This window comes from Xiphophorus couchianus, chromosome 21 (assembly GCF_001444195.1).
Source record: "Xiphophorus couchianus chromosome 21, X_couchianus-1.0, whole genome shotgun sequence".
NCBI lineage: Eukaryota > Metazoa > Chordata > Actinopteri > Cyprinodontiformes > Poeciliidae > Xiphophorus > Xiphophorus couchianus.
This window is the reverse complement of record NC_040248.1, coordinates 8364660-8387516: the sequence shown is the minus strand read 5'-3', so window position 1 is coordinate 8387516 and position 22857 is coordinate 8364660. Positions and strand designations below refer to the sequence as shown.

Here is a 22857-nt window from a genome sequence, read left to right as displayed (position 1 = left end):
AACCGGTGCTTGTGTAAATTACTGCAAATTAACTATTATGTTGCTTGCTTCTTTAACAAACACAAGGGTAGATGTTGTCCTAAACACCAAAACAGACCCATAAAAATGTAGTTTAAGCAATCCAGTTTTTTCTTTTCTTTGTCCCATTCCTGTTTGGGTGAATCACTGGACTTAATTAGCTTTGTTTACATACACAGAAGAAACCATTTTTAAAATGTCTTGATCTGGTTAGCCCCATTAACAGACTGAAGACCTGCTGTTAACTGAACAGTTTCAGTCTTACTTAATAGCTAGCATCATAATCAATGTTAGTACCAGACACAGGGTCTCTCAAAAGTGTCCTCCTGTTAAAATGAGACGATATTGTATTTTAAATTTATTTTAATGAATCATTTGAAAGTTTTTTCAAGACTAAATCTGACATATCCTGTATAATTGAGGCAAAAAACAAACTAGTTTGTTGGACAAAAACTGCAATAAGCATGTTGCTGAAATATGCATACCTTAAACAAAAAGTTTGTAAAGCACCTTTTGTTTCAGCTTTCAGCAATCATTCTTCTTCTCAAGTAACACTGCTATGACCTTCAACAACCACAGTACTCCGCCTGCAGTGAGCTGGACCTTACTGCATTTTGAGACCAAATCAGGTGATGTAATCCTCAGCATTCGTATTAGATATCTGTTGAGGTTCAGGCATACTACAATTTTTGCATCATGTTTCTGAATATAAGGATAATTGTATGTAAGTAACTGTTTAATATCAGAAAAAGTTAAGCCCACACACTTAGTGTCTGTTCCCGAGGGCAACTTCTTTGAAAAGCCATAAAAGTTTTATAATCAGAGCTCCAAGTGTGCTTGTTTCTCTGCACTACAATTTTAAGACACACTTAAAACAGAAATCAGTTCCCACTCACCGAACCTCTTGTATCCAAAAGACTGTACTTCCTCCTCGTCTCCAAAGTCGTCTGGGGGACATAATGGGAAAAATACAGCAAAAATTAATAGAATGCTGTTGTCATAAAAAAACAGAAACATGGATAAGTTCATGAAGCCAAAATACTTAGATTTGTATCTTCAAATTAAATAATTTGTGTAGGAATGCAAGGAAGACTTCTTGTGTTTGTGTTTGTGTTCATGTGTGGGGTTCAGTGGTCCCAGGAATGCCACCAGCTGTGGTTTCTCTGGTTTGTTAACGGTAAACTCTAATTACACCATGCCACACTACAATGAAAACCAGGACAAAAACATGGAGAGCATCTTGGGTAATGATAGGCAGATGGAGCTGAGGGGAGAAAGATATGAGTGAGAGGGGAGAAGTAAGAAATGTAGGAGGTGATAACCTGGACCGTCAGAGGGGGTGAGATCAGATGAAGAGACGCGGATAAAGACTGAATCACTTATTTGTTTGCGTTACTTAGTGGATCTCTGTTGCAAAAGTTGTGGGTTTGATTCCAGCTTGCCTCTGTCATGTACCGGTTTGCCAGCAGGCATTGCTTTTAATACCAAATTAGCAACTGAAGATGAATTTATGAGTGGGATTCAGTGAATTTGGATGTAGTGTAAAGCTATTTGTGTGCTAAATAAAATTCAATCCACTTCCTAATAACTTAGTGTCAATGTCTTTCACATTGGCAAAGGTTTGAAGTTTCAGCTGAAACAAAGCAAGTGGTGGTCAATAAGCTTCATCCTTGAATAGTTTGTTGTAGCATCTAATTGTATCTTCTCTTGGCTGCCTGTTCAGGTTTTTGGTTTAATTTCTAATGATCTGATATAAAAGTTCCAGTCATCAAATCCCTATACCCACTTATGCATGCAGAGGTTGCAGGAGAGCTGTTGTCTATCTCCAGTGGTCACTGGGTGAAACTGGTGCAATAGTTCTCAAACTTTATTTTTTATTTATTTTTACCTGTTACTTGTTCAGGTATGCAATCTAATTTAGACACCAGGTCTAAAATCCTTCAGTTCAACTAAGATGTGTAGCCACAAGTCCTGCAAGTGGCCATTGTAAGAATTGAAATTTTGTTCAAGTTCTTTACCTAATAAGTTAGTCACATGTTTAGTATGCGACTTGAAGTTTTTTGAATCTATTTAGATATATAGCAAAACACAAAAAACAAAATATTTTGTGTTGACATGACAGCCGGAAAAGCAGCAATCATTTTCATTTTGCTTAAAATCAACAAACCCTTTGTTTTATTGACATTAAGTAACATTTTGAGGTGGAACAAATGTGATGTAATGACATTGAATGCAACTTGTAGACTAGACAGTCAAACTCCATGACAACAGAGTTTATATGTATGTAAACACGCTTAGAAATGGGGAGTGCCATCAGATTCATTTTACCCCAAAATACCAATGCAATTTACAAAAACAGTTTGTTTTTGTAAATTGTGACAATGAGCTAACAAAAGAATGAATCACAGAGTTAAACAAGCCGTTAAATACTTTTTCCAAATCTATAAAAAGTGCAGCATAGTGGTCCTTGACACTCAAGGCTTCCACAAAGTCACTGAAAGTTTAGCTGAAGCAATGAGAGTGCACTGTTGTGTCCCAAAACCAGACTAATTGGGAGACAGGATATTTAGTTGGTTATTTTATAAGTACAGACTTACTGACCAAAATTTTACAACAGTAGAATTTGTACTTGGTGTTGATATATAAAGAAAGGAAAAGTATTCCATTTCACTGCACAGTTTGTTGAAAAAAGTCATTTCAGCCACGGTTTTTCATCTTCATCAACTTACATTGATAAGAAACGTTGTTTGGTTTTTGAATGGACTTGGATCTTCCCAGATAGAAGCCAGCACCTGTACTCGATTTACTGTTGTCCATCTCAAAATATTCTACTCGCTACTTCTCTTTTCAAGGTTTTTAAAAACCTCTAGAGTCATTTAGGGTAACGCCAGTGGGGCTTGGGCCAGAGTTAGGGAATCAGGAATTTAATAATCAATAAAAGAACCATGAACAATCCCATAGAATGTCTTTTTTTCCTCTTAATTTCCTGCAGGAGCTAGCTTTGCAACTTTACTAATGTTTGCACTAACATTGCTAGTGGGTGAGTCTGATTATTTATGTTTCACTAAGTTGGTACATACCAGTTCTGCATGATTATACAGTTGAAACCTGACACATCTCCATTTTCCCCTCACAGTCTGATTTTAAATAAAACTAAATAAACTTTTCCTCTTTTAGATCATTTTAGAATACCAAAATTATTTATATTACTCAAAGCCAAAAACTGAAAGAGATGTTTTTTTTGTTGTAGGGGTTTAATCCTTCCACAAGATTCTCAGAATAGTTTGCTGGAATTATGGTCTTTGCTTTTAGAGAAATGGATTGTTCATTTCTGAATGGACTTTGGTTTGGTGGTTGATATCCACATTTCATACCAAGACATGCTCATTTCTGGGACACATAGCCTGACTCCTTCTCTATGTGAATACAGTTTGCATAGTTTGAACATGTGAATGTGGCCCGTTCAAGAATCTGGAAATAGAACCCAAAATGACCCAAACTTGCATAGATCATCCACTCTGCAATTCTCCTTCTGAAATCTTCACTTATTTCTTTAAAATTTTCAATGATGTCATTAAAAAAAACCAATTTATTTGAGGTAATATGTTAAAGTTCATCCACAGGTGTGTCTCTATTTAACTGAAATTCTGCTAATTGACCTGATGTTGACAAGTCTCCAACATCATCTGAGATGTGACAAGTTGCTTTGAGCCATTTTAGTGCAAGCTTCCGAGTTTGAAGTAAGCATCCGAGTGAAATTGTATGAACAGTCTGGCTGTATGATTAGATAACTGGAATAATAAAAAAGAACGAAAGAAACGTCCCCAGTCATCTACAACTTCTTTACCATAGAGCTGTATCACCCCGATCATTTCACAAACGTATTTTCAGCTTAAACAAAAATTCAAACTACGAATACATTACAAAGGTAAACAAGCATGAAACTGCATCGCTCCACAGTTCATACCTTTCATGGCGTTTCAATTGCTCGTTGAGGTTTGTAGAAGCGATGAGGATCTCAATCACTTTCTGCGCATCTCCGCATCCAGTGCAAAGGAGTTAACTTTTCACGCTAAGAGCAACACCTTCCTCTTTGCCTTACAGTCTGCAGCGTTATATGCCTGAGCTCATGTCCAGCTCTGCATTTAAAATGCCATCGTCTCTGATTTTCCGCTCGCTGGGGTTCAGAGGAGCTCCGGAAGCTGCACTGATGATCTGAGAATCTTATCCTTCAGCGGTGCGCGGAGCGGAGCCGAGTAGTTTGTGCTGAAGCAAGTTAACCAAAATATGGCCTAGAGGAGAGTTTCGTTTGCTGCTGTTAGTTTCAAAATAAAGCTCAGTCTAGCGACCACTTCAAGAAGATTGAATTTAAGTCTTTGAACCAATGCATTAGCGAATTATATCCTTTTTAGCGTTACTTTAAAATTTGAACTGTTTGCTTTTGACAAGCTATCTAAAAATTTGTCATGAGATTATTAGATTGATCAATTATATAGACATATCGAATTCTAATCTTATACATATTTTCATATAAAATTCTGAATTAGTCACGCGTGTTTAGTAGGTTTATATATATATATATATATATATATATATATATATATATATATATATATATATATATATATATATATATATATATTAGTCTTATTACTTTAAAACTAAAATAAGAAAACTGTCTGTTTCTGATTATCGACCTGTCCAGGTGGACCCCACCACTCGGCCAGTGACCTCTGGATAGAGGTAATGGACACTGCAAGGAAAAGTGAGCAAAGATAATGGGTGGATGGATGATTACGCTTCATGAAGTGTGTGCGCAGCCATTATTAATAATCGCATCTGGCCACGTGTAGCATACTGGGGATCGTCCACCAGAGGGCGTAACAAAAAGTAGCTTCAGGTCTGGAGAAATCTTTGCTAGAGATGCAAGTTACGGTGTTTGTGGTTAATGTTATTGGGTCCAACGACAAAAGCACCAGTCCAGTGATTAGTTAAAAGTATCCATCTGCTTGTAATTTTGAAAAAGTAAAATGTCCAACCTCTGAGAAACCTTTGTTTTGTCAGCTCTTCCGTTTCCGGTATTTTCCGCAGTATTCTCTAGAACTTGACTTGTTGCTTCTACGTTAGAGTCCAGTCTCCTGTTGGCCTGTCTCCTCCTGTTGGAAGACGAGGCTCCAACGAGCGGCACGGCAGCGTCAGATCCATCCGGAGATGAGTATAGCGGCGGGGGGAATGGCCGTCATGAATGTCCCCCAGGAAAAAACCTGGTACCAATTACTGTGTTTCAAGGACAACATTTGTGCCGAGTTCCTGTTTTTACATCATCTTGTTTCTATACTTAAAAATGCACATATACTAATTAATAGCCAGAATAAGTAAAGGCAGCCTACACATTTTGTAACTTTTTTTGACGTTTGCTAATATTCTTAATGTCTTTATAGATCAGAAACCTGATAAGACATACCCGTTCCACCTATTCTATAAATTAATGAACAAATAAAATTTAAAAAGTCTTTGTATCCTGTTGATAACAATGTTGTCAATGTTGAATCGGTGGAATATTTGTAATAAAAAGTGTGAGTATGTGTTTTTTATAGACCTAAAAACCTGCAAAAATATGTAAAACAGTAAGCTCAGCCCAATTACGTCCTGGCATAATATATGTTGTGATATAATATGAAAGTATTTTATTTAGTGTTCCAACCAAAGTAAATAAATAAATATATTTGACATATTCACACAAAAGTGTTTTGGTTACATACACACATGCAAAAATAAATACATTTCAATTATTCTTAATGTACAAAGATGATTTCTCATCTTTTTTCACATTTTATTGTGTGGATGGATTGTGTTTATTGTCAACATTATCAGTGACAGACAGATGACCTCCCTAAAGCAACCGAGATGATCCCCGTCTCATCAAAATGGAGCGTCCACCAGAAACCACTTTCCTTTAATTCTTCCAGGTGCTGTGATAATTCCAACACTTCCTGTGTCTGCAGTCTGTCCGGCCTACAGATGCAGCTCAATGATCAAAGGTTGAATGCCCAGCTGCATCCCTGCAGGCAAACAGGAAGCAATACAGAATGCATGCTGTTGCCTTGATATTTACTGATGATAATTTATGTTGACAAAAGTTCAAACTGGTTAATTTATAGTTAAGGATTTAGAAAACCTTGCTCTCATTTATTCTAAACTGTATTCTTTATTCTATTTCTCTCTATTTTTTTTTCCAAAAGACTACAAAGTATGCCATATATCAGATTTCAGACCAACCTCTCAATGACAAATACACTAATTACTTGTTTTTCAAAAGGCTTCAAAACTCTTATTTCACTGTCAGTTATAATTGCAGCAGCAGGTTTCTGTTAGGGCTCAAAGATTGTTTTGAGATGATAAAAAGCAGATGCAGGGTCAGATATTTTGCAGGTTCCTTCTGCTGGCTTTCACTCAAGGGTCTCGGATCTCATTTGCTGGGTCAAGGCTTTTCAGCAGCGGATTTGGATTAAAACAAGGCACCAAAACGGCAAAGGAATTCCACATTTACCATGCAGCTTACATGAGAGGATATTATGAAGAGAAGTATGTCAACTAACATTTCTGAGCTAGTGGAAGGAGAGGGAAATTGATGCTGCAGGCTTGAATGACAGGAAGCAGAAAAGCACCTTTCAAATAGGATTTCTAAAGTATTTAACTCCAGATTCCTTAAACTCAGTCCAGTTAGTATCTTTGGGTTGCACATGGGGAAAAAAACGGTTCATACTCCAAGAAAAAAATTTATAGGTCTTAAGAGTCCAACAATTTCAGTTATGCAGCACGGGAAGGTTGTGTGTGATATATTGTGTGTGGCTTTCGTGTTATGGCTGCACAATGTTGCACAGATCAGAATGCATTTTTTCCTTGTGGCTGATTGCATGGCTCCATCTGTATCTGAATTCTCGTGCACCTTCTGACAAAAAAAACGCCCAATAAATCAGGCAGAGTAGGTGGAACTGAAATGAAATCACACATGCTAAAGGTCTTGTAATGATTATTAGGTGGACACACTGTTGGTCTCATGCCAGTGTGGACTGGGGCTCCCTTGTGCCTGAGTACAGAGGCAATTTGAATCAGAGAAACTGAATCAGAGAGAGACTCTACATAAATCTGCAACAAGTCCGCCCACAGTTGTTCCCGGTCTTTGAAATCGTTCACACTGGTACTGGGTCAGAGTTGATGCTTGAGCTGATTCCACACAGATGATGTAGTTCAATGATTGGGGGACTCTGTAGGACTTTGCAGGACTTCAGAATTATACCGGTATTCCATGGACACACATTCCACAGTAAGCTCGGAAAAACACTTAAATGTGGGGACTGTCGCTTTCTGATACCAATCTGAAGACCTCTTTGCAAAAAAGTCAACCACTAGCTTAGTTCATAAAAATGGTTTCTGTGACTCTTTCTGCATCCTCAGAGAGCAGAAAGAAGATGCCCACAAATCTAACTAAATATCCAGGTCTAGATCTAACTTTCTGTCAGAGACAGATACTCATGATGTTTGCCCAGAGTGTCCAGGATCTCGGAGCAAAGCTAAAGAGAGTTAGAAACATACTAGCCAACTGATGAACATGAGTATACAATAGACATGTTTTATGCTGGAAATTAAATAAGTTGTTTCCTTGTCTCCCAGTAACATCTCTCTCTTGTTCTGCACATGCGGTGGCCTCTAAAGTAGAGCTTAGCCACTGTCTGGGACAAAGGAAGTAGGTGCTGGGTCTCTGCAGGAGGTTGAAGCTTACCGTCAGTCTGTTGGAGATTAGAGTATAAAGTTTAACCTGAGGAAGGTCCTGCAGTCTGTTACAGGCAGGTCTGTGCAAGAGACAGACATGTAAACAACTGAGCCTCGCAACTGTGTATTAATGCCGGTATTACGTTGATCTCTGGGTATGCTCCACACATAATGCAAATACATTAAGAGGATCTGTGCTGCTGAGTAGCTCCACAAAAATAGAATAGAGGAGGCAGACTCTTCCACTCTCATCCATCCAAGAGGACCTGCAGCCTTCACTCTGAGTCTGGTTTATTAATCAAGGTAAAACTCTGGTCTACTCTGTTTCTGGTTCTGTTTTGCATAGCATTTACATGGAAAAATAAGTAAAGTACCAAAAGCAGCAGCTAGTAATATACAGGTGCTCCAAAGGAAACAGAATTGTTTGATTTAATGACTTCACACACATTATCAAAGCCTAAATGTCTGCAATGTTCTCTTCCTGAATCACTCAGAAAGAATCTCTGTAGCTAGCAATGTTTAATAGTTATATGTTGTGAATTTCCAGAAAGCTTATGAAGTAAGATAATTGGTCACACAAGTTGCATGTATTCCTACTATGTTGCAAATGTTTCATGTTTTGAGGGAAAGGTTTGAGAAATGGCGCCACCTTGTGGCCGCCTTTTCAGAATTCCTGCAATTTTGAAATAGAAAAGAATCCACACCTTCCACATATTTTGTGAGTTAAATGTCTTCCAAAGTTCCCAGATTTACAATGTACATAAGAAACCTTTGCTTTATCCAACAAAAAATAAGTGAAATTCTGCATTTTTGGATGTTTTAAAACAGGATGAGGAGGCTTCTAGTTCAAATCCTGTGCATCACTAACATTTTCCTGTGTTCTGCTAATTCTCCTTCACTGAGTGAAGGCATCCTGACAAGTAAGGTCTCCCACTTCAGCACATAATCTGACTGTGAAAAGGGAAAGAAAATCAAGAAAAACTTGATAGCTTCTCTGATTTGTGTAGATCTGTCTGCAGCCGGCGAGAAGTATGTGAATGAGGAGATAAAGAAATCTCTACTCAGAGTGAAACAAGTAAAAGAAAAAATGGAGAAAGAAGAAGAGAAGCACAAATACCTGGTGGAGGAAGTGAGGCACAGTGGAGACAAGAAAAGGGTGTGCTATTTTTTATTTTATTATTTTTGTAATTTAATAACAGTTTTGCATGTTATTAGTGGATGGAAGTACTAGCTGCTGATAATAGGTTGCAAACTTAAGAATCGATTCTTTTTAATGATCATTGAATGCATCATACAGTGAGAAAATGATTCCTATAGGAAGAAGACTTAAAGTAGTCTATCTGATCTATTTTCTATTTCAGCAATGTGTCTAAAAAGGGAACAAGAGCAAGCACAAAATGTCTTAGCAGCCATTTAAAGGAAATCTGTATTTTGGCATGTTATCTGTTCATCCAGAATGTTACAATAGAAAGTTGGTCTTCACCAGGTGCAGGTCATTTTCCTTACTTACCATTCAATACTTTTGCAGTTTTAGTTATTTCACTAAATTAGTTATCGGTCACAGAGACTAAACGTTGAAGAGACAAGTAAGCCAGCTGCCTTCAGCAGCTAACAGGAAGGGTAAACGTATCACAGCAGGTCAGTTTCACCTTCCTGTATTGGAACATGGAAGATGTCAGATTTAAAGTTGAAAAAAAGAAAAATAGAATTTTGAGATTAAAGTTGGAATCCTCTCATTTTTAATGTCTCTTATCCTCCTCTATTTTTGATGCATACACTCAAAATAAAAATGTGTATCTTGAAAGCTTTGACGGAGAAAGAGCATTACAGTTTTATGCTTGTCTTTCTGCTTCTTATCAAAGAAAATTATTATTTTCTGCCTCCTAAACAGCAGAGCCACAGAGAAACCACAAAGCAGTCAGAGAATCATGAATGTGGGAGCACAGCTTGTGTGCTCCCACATTGGATAAATGAACCGTCTACAGATTTATATGTTTTCTGTTCTTTTTAGAAGAACGGGCTTGGCTGCATGCCAAACTTCTGGCTTATTAAGCGGTGTCTGTTGGGGGTTGTTTTAGGGGGTCATGCAGCTGGCCAGGGAAACGGAGCAGAAACTCGAGGAGGCCGAGCGGCAGTGTCGAGATTTAACTAAGTCTTTCTTTGGGGAGTGTCGGCCTTGTCTGGAGGATTCTTGTAAGGCCTTCTTTACCTCTACATGTCGCCGTGGCTACGCTTCCTTTGCTTTTAAGGTTTGACTTCACTTTTAAAAAGACTGGCTGAAAGTGACAATGATGCATAACAGGTGCTGACCTGAATAATCTCTCTTTATTTACAGGTTGAGGAATTTTTTAGGAAAATGGCCTCCCAGGTTGAGGCCACAGAGATGAATTCAGATAAACTTAAATCTGGTTCAGCTGAGATTAAAGAGGATGAAACAGACGTGGAGCTTCTTCAGGCTGATGCTGCGTTCACTCAGCTGCTGTCGAACATCAGTGACTTGTACAACCACAGCATCAGTCTGATGACGAGTTTGCAGCATGTGCTTGGACCCTCCCTTCTCGAAGCCTTAACCTCAGAGCTCCAGTCGGGGTCGATCTCTGCATCGCCAGATGAATCTGATGATAGTCTTTTAAAAAGTTGGGGTTTGGATCCCATCTTTTACTCAGCATTTGCGTTTGGGAAAGATGTGCTGGAGGAATTGAGCTCCACGGTGGAGGATGTATTCGAAGAGATTGAAGAAGCTGATGAATATTTTCACCCTTCAAACAGAGGTTTCTGACACACCCTGATGCACCATATATCTTTATCTATTTTATGTGAGCAGAAATGACCAATTCCTTACTAATGTCCAAAGATGCAGAATCGCTTTCTTCGTTTGGACAGCATCCAAATGGGTATCTGTGTCGAACGCTCCGCAGACAGGCATCACAATGTTGGCAGCTCCAAAACCTGTGTGAGACCTGCGGAAACAATCTAATAAAAGGTAAATAAAGTGCTGTTTCCCAGCCCTTTGTTGGCTTAATAAATTGATTTGACTAAACTAACTAAAATTGTACTGCTTTCTTTCACTGTAGAGGATGTAACAAAAACCATGATGAAAAGAGTTATGTTAACTTTTTGATGTAGAGGCACATGCAGCCTCCCCTGGACATATTTTCACACATTTATAATGTTACAATAAACATAATGTATTATATTCAAATCTTAAGTGGTGGGTTATCAGAAAGCAGAGCATGAAGTGAAAAGAAATGACAAATGGTGTTTAAAAAGAAAATGAAAACAAAACATATCTCCTACAACCTTGTGCTTCCTGTAAGTTGGTTCTATATCAGGTTTTTATTTCATGGAGTTTATATATAAATGGTAAAATTTGTGCGAAAGGAAAAATAAAAAATAAGAACATTGAAGGAAAGCGGAGGTTCCATGATGCTGTTGGTGTTGAGCTGCAAAAAAACTTAAATAAGTTAGCTAAAAACTTTATACAATTTTTATTATATTGTTTGAATTGTGTTTCTATCAATAAAATTTTTGCACAACATCTGTGGGCGTTGTTAAGTTTTAATCATAACAGCAAAACCTCAGTCCTACTTCGTAAGAAAAAATACACAATAGTCCGCAGTGGTATAAATAAGATGGACTTAAAGATTCCAGAGATGTTTTGAACATTATGACCAGGATTTCATAATAAAGTTTGTTTTTTACCTCAATTTTATCCTTCTATTAACGTTTCTGCTCACAGAGTGTCCGCGATTGCAGCAGCTGCACTCTGAGATGGAAGAGATGCATTCCCTGCTGAACGCCTCTCGTCTTCAGTATGACGACAGGCTGCAGCTTGTTCACAGACACACAGTGGACACACAGAGGTGGCTTGGGGACACCAGGGACAAGTATGGCTGGATCAGCTGGGTGGCCAATGTCTCAAAGGCTCAGAGCAGCATCTTCAGGGTGATCGCAGTACGTCTGGAGAATACTTAGAAAAAGTATTGCTTTTCATTCTCTCTTTTTGGATTTCAACATCAATTCTGGAGAGATTTGCCGCTTATAAAGAGTGAATATAATCAAGTTAATGCAGGATCTGATGGTTTTGCAATAAAACCGTTTCAAAAATATTAATAATACATAGTCACTTTATTAACAGAAACCTAAATGAGCAGTTCTTATTTAAATAGTGAGATGATGCAGTTGTACTCTGATTATTTTTCAGGTGAATCTGCAGCAACAACTGAGAACTAACGGCCCCGAAGCTGACAGCAGTGTGGTTGTGTCCATATTGGATTCAGCTCCTCTAACTGTATCAGTCCCAGCAGATCTAATGGTAGAGGATCCTGCTTTCATGGAATATATTGCTGACCATGCTCTGACACTCTATAAGCAGCAAATAAGTGGTAAATGTTCTTCTTAATTCCCAAGATGCACAGTGTGTCACCTTAGAAACCCCTTAAATCAAAATTAAAACACTGCGATTAAAACCTCTTAGAACTTTAGGTACTTTAATGCTGAAATGGATTTTTGTATCTCAGTCACATTGAACAGAAATCAAAAATGGTTTTTTTTGTTTTTTTTTACTTACAGGAATGAACTGAAGTTGAAAAAAATCTGCAGTCCAGTCCACTCATCTTGCATAATTTGAAGTTTATGTCACTAAAACAAATTGGGAAAGCTTTTCAGCTTCTTGGCTTTTCATTGATAGATTTTGACAGTATACTGTCTGATGCACTGATGACTATTTTTCCTTCTAAATGCGCCAAACTTATCCTCAGCATGATCCTCAACAATGACATAATGAAAATAAAGAAATCGAAGAATCACACCTTGAGGCATCACCTTTTATGCAAGTTAAAAAATTAAATAAAAATAAAATCTATCCGTATTGCGGTTGCATGTGCATAGTGAGTGATTAGTAGCATTCCAGAACTGGACTCGGGCACCACCGTTTTCACAATTGCACAATCAGCATCATGCAACTTCCATTTTTGATTTGTTTTTATAGTGCCAGGCTAATGCAGTGTAGATAGCCTGTTGATTATTAAATAATGTGCTGTGTGAAATGTTGCTCTGTAATAATATACTCATAATATTTTATTGGGCAAAAAATACTAAAACATAGCAAAAGTTTATTTTCTCTAGTGAAGTTTTTTTTCTTTTTGCATAAAGGTTATGGGTGGCGGGAGAGATGTGGGAGGTAAAGGAAATTGCCTTTTCTCGCTCGGCCAAAACAGGTAAAGCCTCAGGGGAGGGGAACTCCACCTCCCCCCATGTGGCTCCTCCCCTTCTTGTCGGGCCAATAGGAAGCCCTGGATTACCCGGGACATTTTACCCGGGAAATACAAACAAACATCCGGGTTCGTGACTGTCTTGATTAACTGAGGAGGCTCGGACTCTGCTCCGTTCCCGCTGCAACCTCAACTTTTCTATGTTAATATGCCTGCAACCTCTGACATACACACCGAGGAGGTGCGCAGAGATGCCGCCTCTAGGACGGACGAGAAGCCAGCAATGGAGAAGGAGGAGAAGAAGTTTGGCTTTCTGTGCGATGAACGCGGATATTTGAGTCTAGCAGAGTACATCATGGAGCACGGCTGCAGGAAGGGAGACCGAACCGGGACAGGAGTCCTGTCTTTGTTCGGAGCTCAAGTCCGATACAACCTACGAGGTACAGACCAGCTTTAGCCTATGTGCGTAAAAAACATAGTCGTGTAATGAATGAATGGATGAAAATGCAGTACAGGTACAGAGATGGTAAGAGAGTATAAAAGGTTTTGAGTTACGAAGATCTAAATTTAGAACAAAAAGGGATTAGGACATTGAACTCTGGTGATTTTAGTTTAGTTTTCCAAAAAGGTGAGAAAATTAGAGTTCATGGGAAGATAACCAAGGCGAGGCTGTTACAGACCAATGACAAAGCTGTGCTCTACATACTTAAATGTGGCTTTTACTGTTTTTGGGCACACCTGGTCTAGTAAAAGTCCAGACATGGACTTTGTCTAGGCTGGCTGGGCTTGAAAAAAAAAATCCCCACACAATATTTTGTTTATGATGTAATAAAGTCAGAAAGAGTTTAAGGTGTGTGAAGATGGGTTTTTTTTTTCAAAACACTAGAGCTCCCTTAGGTCAAGGTATGAATTGCAAAACATCTTAGAATTGCGAAATTGAGCATTTGCATTATTAACAGTTAATCTGTTTGATTTTGTTCTCTTTGCAGACCAGTTCCCCTTGTTGACAACTAAGAGAGTTTTCTGGAAAGGCATCCTGGAGGAGTTGCTGTGGTTTATTAAGGTGAAGATGATGGGGAATCCCCACTTGATTCTTCATTTTCAATGTTTCACCAGGGCTAATGAGGCTGTTGCATTTGTTTTATATGCTGCAGGGATCAACAAATGCCAAGGAGCTGTCAGAGAAAGGAGTGAAGATCTGGGACGCCAACGGGTCCCGTGACTTCTTGGACAACCTAGGCTTTACAGAGAGGGAGGAGGGGGACCTAGGACCTGTGTATGGTTTCCAATGGAGGCACTTCGGTGCAGAGTACAAGGACATGCACACAGGTACTGCACTGTTGTAAAAAGCAAAGCTATTAGAATATATTCTGTGGGATGTTTAATGTTTGACCCATAAAGTCCACTAAAGCATGTCATACGATGGTCTTTTTTAAATTAAAATACATTTTCTCACTTTAATTGTTTAACTTTAATAACATATTTGATCTAATTTGTTATCAAAACACTTTAACAGTCTACAAAAAACAGAACCTGCAGCTGTTATGGTACACTGCAGAGCGCTGAACTGGCCCATCCTTTAGTTTTTGTTATATTAGATACTTATTATAAGCCAACCAATACACACTTGTTTATTTAAATGTAAAATAACTACGGTAATTAAGTCCATGAACTAACTGTATGAAAATATCCCTTTTTCAAAATACCTACTACTACTGTATGCCTTGAATTAACCTTAAAACCTATAGTAAACCTCTTAAGAACTACAGTACATCTGCTAAGGGTTCTTTTTTTAATTACAGCTTTTAGTCTGACCTTCATTCATCTAAATGTGTTGATTCCCCCGCTCTTTCAACAGATTACACAGGACAAGGTGTCGACCAGCTGCAAAACATCATTGACACCATCAAGAAAAACCCGGAAGATCGAAGGATCATCATGTGTGCCTGGAACCCCAAAGGTAAGTCGAGGTTACAGTTCTTGATTATTTTTCTGTCGTTTGTTTTCTGATTTGAACATCCTCGGTGTCTGCAGACCTCCCCATAATGGCGTTGCCCCCCTGCCACGCCCTCTGTCAGTTCTATGTCTGCAACGGGGAGCTGTCCTGTCAGCTGTACCAGCGCTCCGCCGACATGGGTCTGGGGGTGCCTTTCAACATCGCCAGCTATGCACTTCTCACCTACATGATTGCACACATTACAGGACTCAAGGTACGAGCACTGCACAAGCCTCATTTCTGTTTAATCTACAGACGTGTTGTCCAACGTCTCACATCTCGTCCCTTGCAGCCCGGTGACTTTGTCCACACTCTGGGAGATGCTCACGTCTACCTCAATCACGTTGAACCTCTGAAAGTGCAGGTGGGTTAGATCGATCGGTTCAGCTAAAACATTTCTGTAGTTGCATTTGATTTCTGATTCATGCGATCTGTTCAAATGTGCAGGTCCAGAGGGAGATTCGCCCTTTTCCAACACTAAAAATCAAAAGAAAAGTGGAAAGCATCAATGACTTCCAGGCGGAGGACTTTGAGATCTGTGGCTACAACCCACACCCCACCATAAAGATGCAGATGGCCGTGTGAGACCTGAAATTGGCTGTGTGCCTTTTAACCTTGAAAGACTGTAGTTCACACAAGGCTTTGTTTTGCCTAATTTAGGGGAAAAATGTTTCTTTTGCCCCAAAAGACGTTTTTTACTGTTTGTTGGTACTTGACTATTTTTTTTCTTTCCTGTATTTTAACTGATAAATTATCTAATTCTGTAAAAAACTTGGTGATCAACCTGATTCGAAACAAACAAATCACAAGAACCCTCCAAATTTTGCCTTTTTGACAAACTTTGGTGATTTGAGAGAAATGATTTACAGTGAGTATTTTACTGTGAAATGTTGACAATAAAGTCCTTATTTGTTGATTTGTAGTTTCCAAACATCTCCTTCCGGGTACTCGTGTCTCTTCACTGATGACTCCAGCATCTCACAGGAATAACCTGGATCCTAAAACCAACAAGCACCACACAGATTCAGTGCCTTGTAAAAGTATTCACACCTCTAAACCTTGCCACACATTTTGTCAATTTACAACTACCAGCCTAAATCTATTTTAAGTGATAGACGAGACCAGAAAATAATATTGAAAGAGTTGTGTCTTGGTATTCAGCCACCCTGAGTCAATGCTTTCCAGAACCACCTTTACACCTGAGGTCTGGCTGTGGCACTGCCTCACAGAAACCATTTTAACCATTCTTAGCTAAATAGCTTCAGTTCAGTCAGACTGGACAGATTAATTAGATTTAGGTCAGGACTTTCACTGGGACATCTACACAAGTATATGCTATGAGGTGAATTAAGAAGGCATTTGGTTGCATTGTATTTAGACTAAAGGGGGCTGACTACTATTATATGCCAGTTTTTTTACCTGTAAAATATTTTTGCAAACCTTGCCACATTTTTCTTTCCAATTTTCAAATTTGCAGATCATTGCCTTGGTCCATCACATAAACAAACAAAATCAACTATGCTAAAGATGGCACTTTAGCATAGTTTCATCTTTCAGTCAAATAGGACACAGTGACTTTTGTTGTGATTTCTTTACCTTTGGGGTCAGATAGTGGGCGTTTTGTATTACCGCAGGACTGGTGAAGTGTTCATGGAGATGGTCAACATATTCACACATTCTGCAAAGGCACCAAAGGTTGTTCAGACGGTACCATTATTCATGGCAGTCGGTAATTAAAACACCTCTCACCGGCCACTGAGATCCGCCGACACACAGATGTAATCAAACAGGATGAGGTGCTGAACCAGTTCACACAGACCGACTCCTCCAGCATGAGGACACACAGGCACTGAAAAAACAAACAGTTGCACAATACTATTTAAAAACATGATGGATCCACTGATATAAAGAAACTGGAGCAGGGTTTAATGTTTATACTTCGTACTCAATACGTGTTAAAATACGGTTGATACAATTGATAGTCTTAACTTTGTTATTCAGTAACATTGCAAGATTATTCAGCACCAAAAGGCCACCATCTGGATGAAATGATCATGTTTACACAGTGTAATTATCAGTTTGTACAAAAGAAGAATGATTAATCTCTTTGACTGTAATAAACTTCTGCAGAAATGAGCAACTGAACTTGGCTGTTCAGTTGAATTTTAACTGAACTGTATTGTGTGTATTTTAATCCAAATATGACTGGGCCTCAGTGAAAATAATTTCACTGTATGTGAGTTACTAATGAGTTTTTTTGGGTGTGTTTGTGTTGTAAAGTACCTTGCCATGATTTATTGTGACTTGTCGCTATATAAATAAGCTGACAACATTTTTCCAGAGCATGGGTCTCTGAATGATGCATGAATGAAGACAGTTGTCCTGCTTTTTACCTTTGAACTTGTGGGCCATCAGCAGCACAGCCAGGTTTTCATTGACGCTGCCCAACCGGCAGCTGTCTATTTGAACAAACTGTAGCGCTGAAGCTTGCAGGAACTGCTTGAACATCACTCTGTTGTGACACTGCAGAATAAAAACCAAAATTGTTATACTGAGGAACAAGTCTAGTTCCTTAACCTTATTTTAAGTGCATCGAAAATGCTTGAACGCCAACCTGCTCGCCTGAAGCCACTCCAATCCCAAGTGGAGCCAAAGCCTGAGAAAAGAATTGTAGAGATTATTCATTTATGATCAAAGAGGCATTAATATAAAAACAAAAAACATGTTAAAGTTCTGACCTAGGATACTAGGTTTTCATAATGTTATTTGTAAATTCTTGCATTTAAAAAATATATTAATTTATATCACATTTGTTCGTATTTATTCATTTTTTAATTATCTTTAGTGATTTGTCTAAATGTGCAGTCCTTAAATTAGCTAAAAAATAGCCCAAATTGAAACCTTTCTAGAAGTACGTGGCCTATGCTGATATTGCATTTCAAAGCATTCCAGATATAATTAAACCACAAGCAGGTTAAAAACTCTTGAAAAAATAACAACAAAAAAGTTCTGAAATAAGCTTAGAGAAACAAACTACAATTAAAAACAATGCACCAAAAATCTGGTTTAACGTGATGTTAAATATATATTTATGAACATTCCTCTCACCTTAGAAATAGCAGCATGACCCAGGATGTCATCCGGAGAAGTGGGCTCCTCAATCCACAGAGGTTTGACCTCTGCCAGTCTGGTCACCCAGCTGATGGCCTCGGCTACGTCCCATCTCTGGTTGGCATCAATCATCTGACGCAAACATTTTTCGAAATTCAACAAAAACACTTCACTGCATGCTTAAAAGTGAATGAATAAATAAATAAATAACCTTACCAATGTGTTACTAGGCCCAATCATCTGCCTGATGAGACGACACCTCCGGATATCGTCCTCTAGGTCAGCGCCAACTTTCACTTTAAACCGGGTCCAACCGTGTTGAAGAGCATCCGTGCAAAGCTGGAGAAACAACATCATTAAAACATTAAAACGAGACACTCCAATGTGTGGAGACGCAGCAGGTTGTTGTGCAGTCCACCTGTTTGAGCTGTTGGTCTGAGTATCCCAGCCAAGCACAGGAGGTGGTGTAGGCAGGATAACCCTGGTTCATCATAAGGTCCTCTAGTAGGTGAGAAAAGTCAATGCAGTTAAAGAGATCTTAGTGAAGATATTTATGTTAACTAAAAGTGCTTGAGTTAGAGCCAAAAGAGGTTTTTCATGTGAAATCCAATTTAGAGGTGAAATTAATGGCTCTTCTGTTTGCTCACCTCTCTGCTGCTTTCCCTCCTTTGCATTCACAAGTATGCCTGAAAAAGCAAAAGGGAGCAAATAGAGCCGACTAGTCTCATTAAGAAAAGCAGTGAAGAGTTTACTGCCTCTCATTAACAGATATAATGACTTAGACATTTTAAAGACACATTTGAACCTTTTTTTTTAAGGTTGGACTAATTTTACAGCATAAAACAACAACTTAAAAACAACAAGAGGTGCACAAGCGAGAATTTAAAATTATGAACAAAGGACTTTGGGTGAGGCTTTTTGGAAGTCAATGAAATTCATTTTAGTTGATTTGTCCATCTCTTCTCTAATTTTGATGCATGTTTAGGACTATTCCTATGGGACCATGCGGCTATGTTGACATCATCAACCGTCTGACCCAAATAATCACCCTCAGAGGGAAAGAAATCCAGCAACCACCAAGGTGCAGACTTTGCTGTTTTTCTGCCAGACGTCCAAGTGGATTGCAACAAGTGAGTAAAATAATGAAAATCAAGGACAGTTTATTCAATTTCACCCCAAATCCGCAGCTAACTGGTTGGAAATTGGACACAGCTAGGTACTCCAACAAGACATTATGCCAAACAGATATCAACATTAGATTTTTGAGTAGATAAAGCAGGTTAATATTACTATTCTGGAAAGTTCACAACCCAACTACATTGAAGATATGTGGCTTAGGTTTTAAGGCAAGGTCTGAACATGAAACCAATCAATAAATATACATTTAGTAAGAAGTGTGCTCAAACATCCAACAGGATTACACTGGAGGCTTCTTGATGATAAAGAGGTTGTTTTGTCTCTGAGGGGCTTTCTATTGGACATTTAGCCAGATATTAAGGGACATAAGTTTGTATTCTTTAGCTTTTTTGTATAATTTTCAGCATGTTTAAATAAGAGAAAGTCTACAGCAAATTTAAACTTGTGAATCCAAATATTGTATTTTGTCTATAAAATCCCTAAATCAGTGCAGATTCATGTATAGGAGTGAATGAAAAGCTCTGACCGAAAGGCCAAGTAGTCCTCTAACGTGTCTTACCAAGAGCTTCCTCCTCTGTCAGGACATCGGTGATGTATCTGAAGTCAATGCAGGAGACAATCTGTTTCGGATCCTGAATCGACACACGACACAATATCTGTCCCCGGTGATCACATCCTGGACGCGAATCTAATTTATCTCACACTCACCATGTCGACCAGCAGCTTCCACAGAGGCTACAGGGAAATAGAGACACTAGGTTGTGAATCTTGAGCCCACAACTGTGAATGGTATCACGAAAGCCTGATATGAAAGTCCCACCTTGCCCTCCACCCGAGCCCACAGGTCCCAAACAGCATTCAGGATGGCAGCGGTGGCCAAGTGGATCACGCCTTTCTCTGGACCCAGCTACACCAGCCAAGATAAGGTATTGCAGATGCTTTAATGAAAGCAATACTTTACATTTTATCTCTAATAGAGTGTTTTTTTTTTAGGTTTTACAACAGATGTGAATAAAGAAAAGCCTGAATTGAAGCGTTCCAGCTCTGTTGCATTTGTTTGCTCCATTTTGTCCAGGATAAAAAGATTTATGGGTCCCCATAAAGACAGGAAAATTAATGACTAATTATTTACCCATCTGAGGAGATCTCACAGATCACAGTTTTCTTCAATAAGAGACAGCGAGTGGCTAGACAGGCTATCATCTGTTTTGTATATATTTTTGTGTTTTTTAGAAGGAAAATTTCTACAAATATCTTCATCTTCAGCTGCGAATTACATTAACGGAAATACCCCACTTTAGGGCTGAGTGGCAAATTAAAATATCATCAAAAAGGTTTGTTTTTTTTTATCATTTTGATTTGATGGTGCTGTATGGGGTGCCATTAAAGTTGCATAGTCAAACATGAACAGTCAATTTGAGTTGTTTAGATCATCAAACGAGAAATAAATGGGGGCTAATTTTTCAGTCATCTTTTCACCATGTTATTTATACATTTATAAATGTCACAGTCCTAAGATAAATTTTTAATCAGCAAACAAAATATTTATCTCTAAACCACATACTTAGCTTACAAACTAGACATTTTGTTTAGTACCAAACATTCAGCGAATCTGGAATTTAAAAAAATGATTTAAATAAATACAATAAATACAAGCATATGTAAAATTAGCTGCATTTATTATTAGATCTTATCTTTAAAGCATGGAAAAGGAAAAAAAAAAAAAAAGTCTGTATAACCAGATTACTTTTTGTGTTTTATTTCTTCCCAGACTTTTAAAGACTTCAAATGAAACCTGCTCAGGCCAGTTGGTTCCATGCCACACTCACTCTCTGTGTAATGAACATAAAGTTTTACTGTCAATAAACTGAGAAATCAATAAACTATTTCTTAAAAAGTTGCACCAAAATCTCCTTGGTTACAGCATTAATCCTCTATGAAATCTGAAAGTGAATTTCACACAGCAACCAAATTAAAAATCGAAAAGCCTTTATGTGTTTCAGATCCATCCCAACTTACCCATCTCATTTGGCCATCACTCGTCAGCAGCCGGTAAAACCCCCGGAAGTTGCTCACAATGTCGTGCAAAGATTTCCCAACAACCAGTCCTGCTAGAGCCTGGACGGCACGCACCACTGCAGGAGTTCAAATGGAAAAATATTGCATTAGAATGCATTAATGTATATGTATGCATAAAGGCCACCACATTCTGCAAAGCACATTTGAATATTTAATCCAACAGAGATCTAACAAATGCACGGACTGACCACAAGGTGGCACTGCTGGCTTTGACAGGAGAAGAGAAAAGCTTTCTTGCAGTAATGTTAGAAACACACCTATCCAGAACCTGTTAGTGAATTACATTTTTAAAGCCAGTACATTATAAATAGTGTTGAATAAAAATAATCAAATTTTAAGTTTTCCATATATGTATTATATATTACTTGGTGATGACCTCCAGGTATTTGAGGTTGGATGGCTTCTGAGCCATTATCCTGATCTTTGTCTTACCTGATATATTCTCTTTCTGATTCAAGCCAAGATTCTACCTGGACCACAGCAAAATTTTCAGTCGGAAACAAATTGCAGCTGAAAACAATACATTGACTCCAAATCTGCCACTGGTACGAATAATTGTGGGTTCATAAGCTTTTTGTCTCACAAGGACAGAGAAAATTCTGGATTCCAGATAGAAGATACAAACAAAAACCAACTTAAGTGAGAAATTTTATAAAGTTTCTTAACTTATTTTAAATGAGTTGTTAAGGTTATTAAACCAATTGTTTCACCAGTGATTTTATTTCAATGAAAAGGTTAATTTAAGGCTTTCAAAAAAACTTTGTCAACGTTAATTGCCAAAATATTTTTTTATACGTCTCTTATGTTATTTCAGAATGAGTGCATATAGCTATTATTTCAGTTTAAATGTCACAAATAAAAATATGTTATATAAAAATAGATCAGACTTGTGAAAAATCTTATTTGCATCTTATACGTTATATATTATTCTTGTTTTTCAGTATTACTTTTACATATTGTCTATGTATCTTTACATTGTGCCTAAAATGTGATGTTTACCCTAGCCTCTGTCCACCAATCAGCACGATGTCAATTTTGCTAAAACCCAAAGAAGATTAAAAATCCGAGCTTCCTATAAGCACTTGAATGCACCACTAAGTTAAAGCTCTGGTCACGTGCAACACACCACGCCGTCTCCGGAACTGCTTCAACTCTTACCGATCTCTGTTCCTTTTCCTAAAGTGAAGGTGAGCCCGAAACCTTTCAGCCCACTGTCCGTGTCCAGAACCACGTAAGCGGCCGAGTAATCCGGGTCCATGTGCTGCAGCGTGGACAGAAAACAGCGCACAAAGGCCTGGTCTGTAAGTGCATCTGAACCTAATCTGCTCGATGTTTGTGCATAAACTTCTCACCATCGCATCTGAGCCGTGCTGCTCCAAAGACGTAGGAAATCTCACGTCCCTCACAGTCAAATGAGTTATTTTTTGCAACATTTGTGCACTCAAATGAACTAGTCTATTACAATGATTCACTCTCCAGTCACCTGCAGATTATAATCCCACCCACTCCCTCACCACACCGCCATTGGTT

General features: G+C 38.4%; 4 protein-coding genes across 5 annotated transcripts in view; 2 read left to right on the top strand and 2 right to left on the bottom strand.

The window, feature by feature from the left end:
* Positions 1–4279, bottom strand: part of LOC114136770 (collectin-12) — a 36097-nt gene extending 31818 nt beyond the window's left edge. Inside the window, exons 1-2 of one of the 2 annotated variants that reach the window (XM_028005040.1) lie at positions 3986–4279; positions 915–974 (exon numbers count right to left, since the gene is read on the bottom strand). In XM_028005040.1, the coding sequence (XP_027860841.1) occupies positions 915–974; positions 3986–3992 (67 nt within the window). In that variant the 5' untranslated portion in view covers positions 3993–4279. The remainder of the gene's footprint in view (positions 1–914; positions 975–3985) is intronic. The other variant, XM_028005041.1, reaches the window with a different exon arrangement.
* Positions 4280–8620: 4341 nt separating this feature from the next.
* Positions 8621–12357, top strand: LOC114137129 (clusterin-like protein 1). Its single transcript, XM_028005681.1, has 7 exons — positions 8621–8711; positions 8799–8947; positions 9870–10040; positions 10127–10562; positions 10646–10774; positions 11531–11745; positions 11996–12357. Exons 1-7 carry the CDS (start codon positions 8621–8623, stop codon positions 12191–12193), a joined length of 1389 nt encoding a protein of 462 aa, XP_027861482.1. The 3' UTR covers positions 12194–12357.
* A 726-nt stretch (positions 12358–13083) lies between these two features.
* tyms (thymidylate synthetase) lies at positions 13084–15916 on the top strand. Its single transcript, XM_028005680.1, has 7 exons — positions 13084–13444; positions 13994–14067; positions 14159–14333; positions 14863–14964; positions 15039–15214; positions 15293–15364; positions 15448–15916. Exons 1-7 carry the CDS (start codon positions 13213–13215, stop codon positions 15583–15585), a joined length of 969 nt encoding a protein of 322 aa, XP_027861481.1. The 5' UTR covers positions 13084–13212; the 3' UTR covers positions 15586–15916.
* Positions 15702–22817, bottom strand: enosf1 (enolase superfamily member 1). The gene is made up of 15 exons (XM_028005679.1): positions 22680–22817; positions 22486–22588; positions 21268–21383; positions 20069–20155; positions 19957–19983; positions 19808–19880; positions 18759–18797; positions 18530–18612; positions 18328–18450; positions 18109–18243; positions 17615–17656; positions 17394–17523; positions 16750–16849; positions 16597–16678; positions 15702–15998 (listed from the first exon to the last, which is right to left on the bottom strand). The coding sequence occupies exons 1-15, from the start codon at positions 22758–22760 to the stop codon at positions 15906–15908; spliced, it is 1314 nt and encodes a 437-aa protein (XP_027861480.1). The 5' UTR covers positions 22761–22817; the 3' UTR covers positions 15702–15905.
* Positions 22818–22857: the final 40 nt, after the last annotated feature.

Excerpts from the sequence above, each read along its gene's own strand:
- LOC114137129 (XM_028005681.1), top strand. The coding sequence starts at position 8,621 with ATGAGGAGGCTTCTAGTTCAAATCCTGTGCATCACTAACATTTTCCTG. Across the intron at positions 10,041-10,126 it reads ACGCTTCCTTTGCTTTTAAG|GTTGAGGAATTTTTTAGGAA; the intron begins GTTTGACTTCAC and ends CTTTATTTACAG. Across the intron at positions 10,775-11,530 it reads CGGAAACAATCTAATAAAAG|AGTGTCCGCGATTGCAGCAG; the intron begins GTAAATAAAGTG and ends TTCTGCTCACAG.
- tyms (XM_028005680.1), top strand. The coding sequence starts at position 13,213 with ATGCCTGCAACCTCTGACATACACACCGAGGAGGTGCGCAGAGATGCC. Across the intron at positions 14,334-14,862 it reads GTACAAGGACATGCACACAG|ATTACACAGGACAAGGTGTC; the intron begins GTACTGCACTGT and ends CTCTTTCAACAG. Across the intron at positions 15,215-15,292 it reads CACACATTACAGGACTCAAG|CCCGGTGACTTTGTCCACAC; the intron begins GTACGAGCACTG and ends CGTCCCTTGCAG.
- enosf1 (XM_028005679.1), bottom strand. The coding sequence starts at position 22,760 with ATGTTGCAAAAAATAACTCATTTGACTGTGAGGGACGTGAGATTTCCT. Across the intron at positions 17,657-18,108 it reads GTCATGCTGCTATTTCTAAG|GCTTTGGCTCCACTTGGGAT; the intron begins GTGAGAGGAATG and ends TTCTTTTCTCAG. Across the intron at positions 16,850-17,393 it reads GATGGCCCACAAGTTCAAAG|TGCCTGTGTGTCCTCATGCT; the intron begins GTAAAAAGCAGG and ends TTGTTTTTTCAG.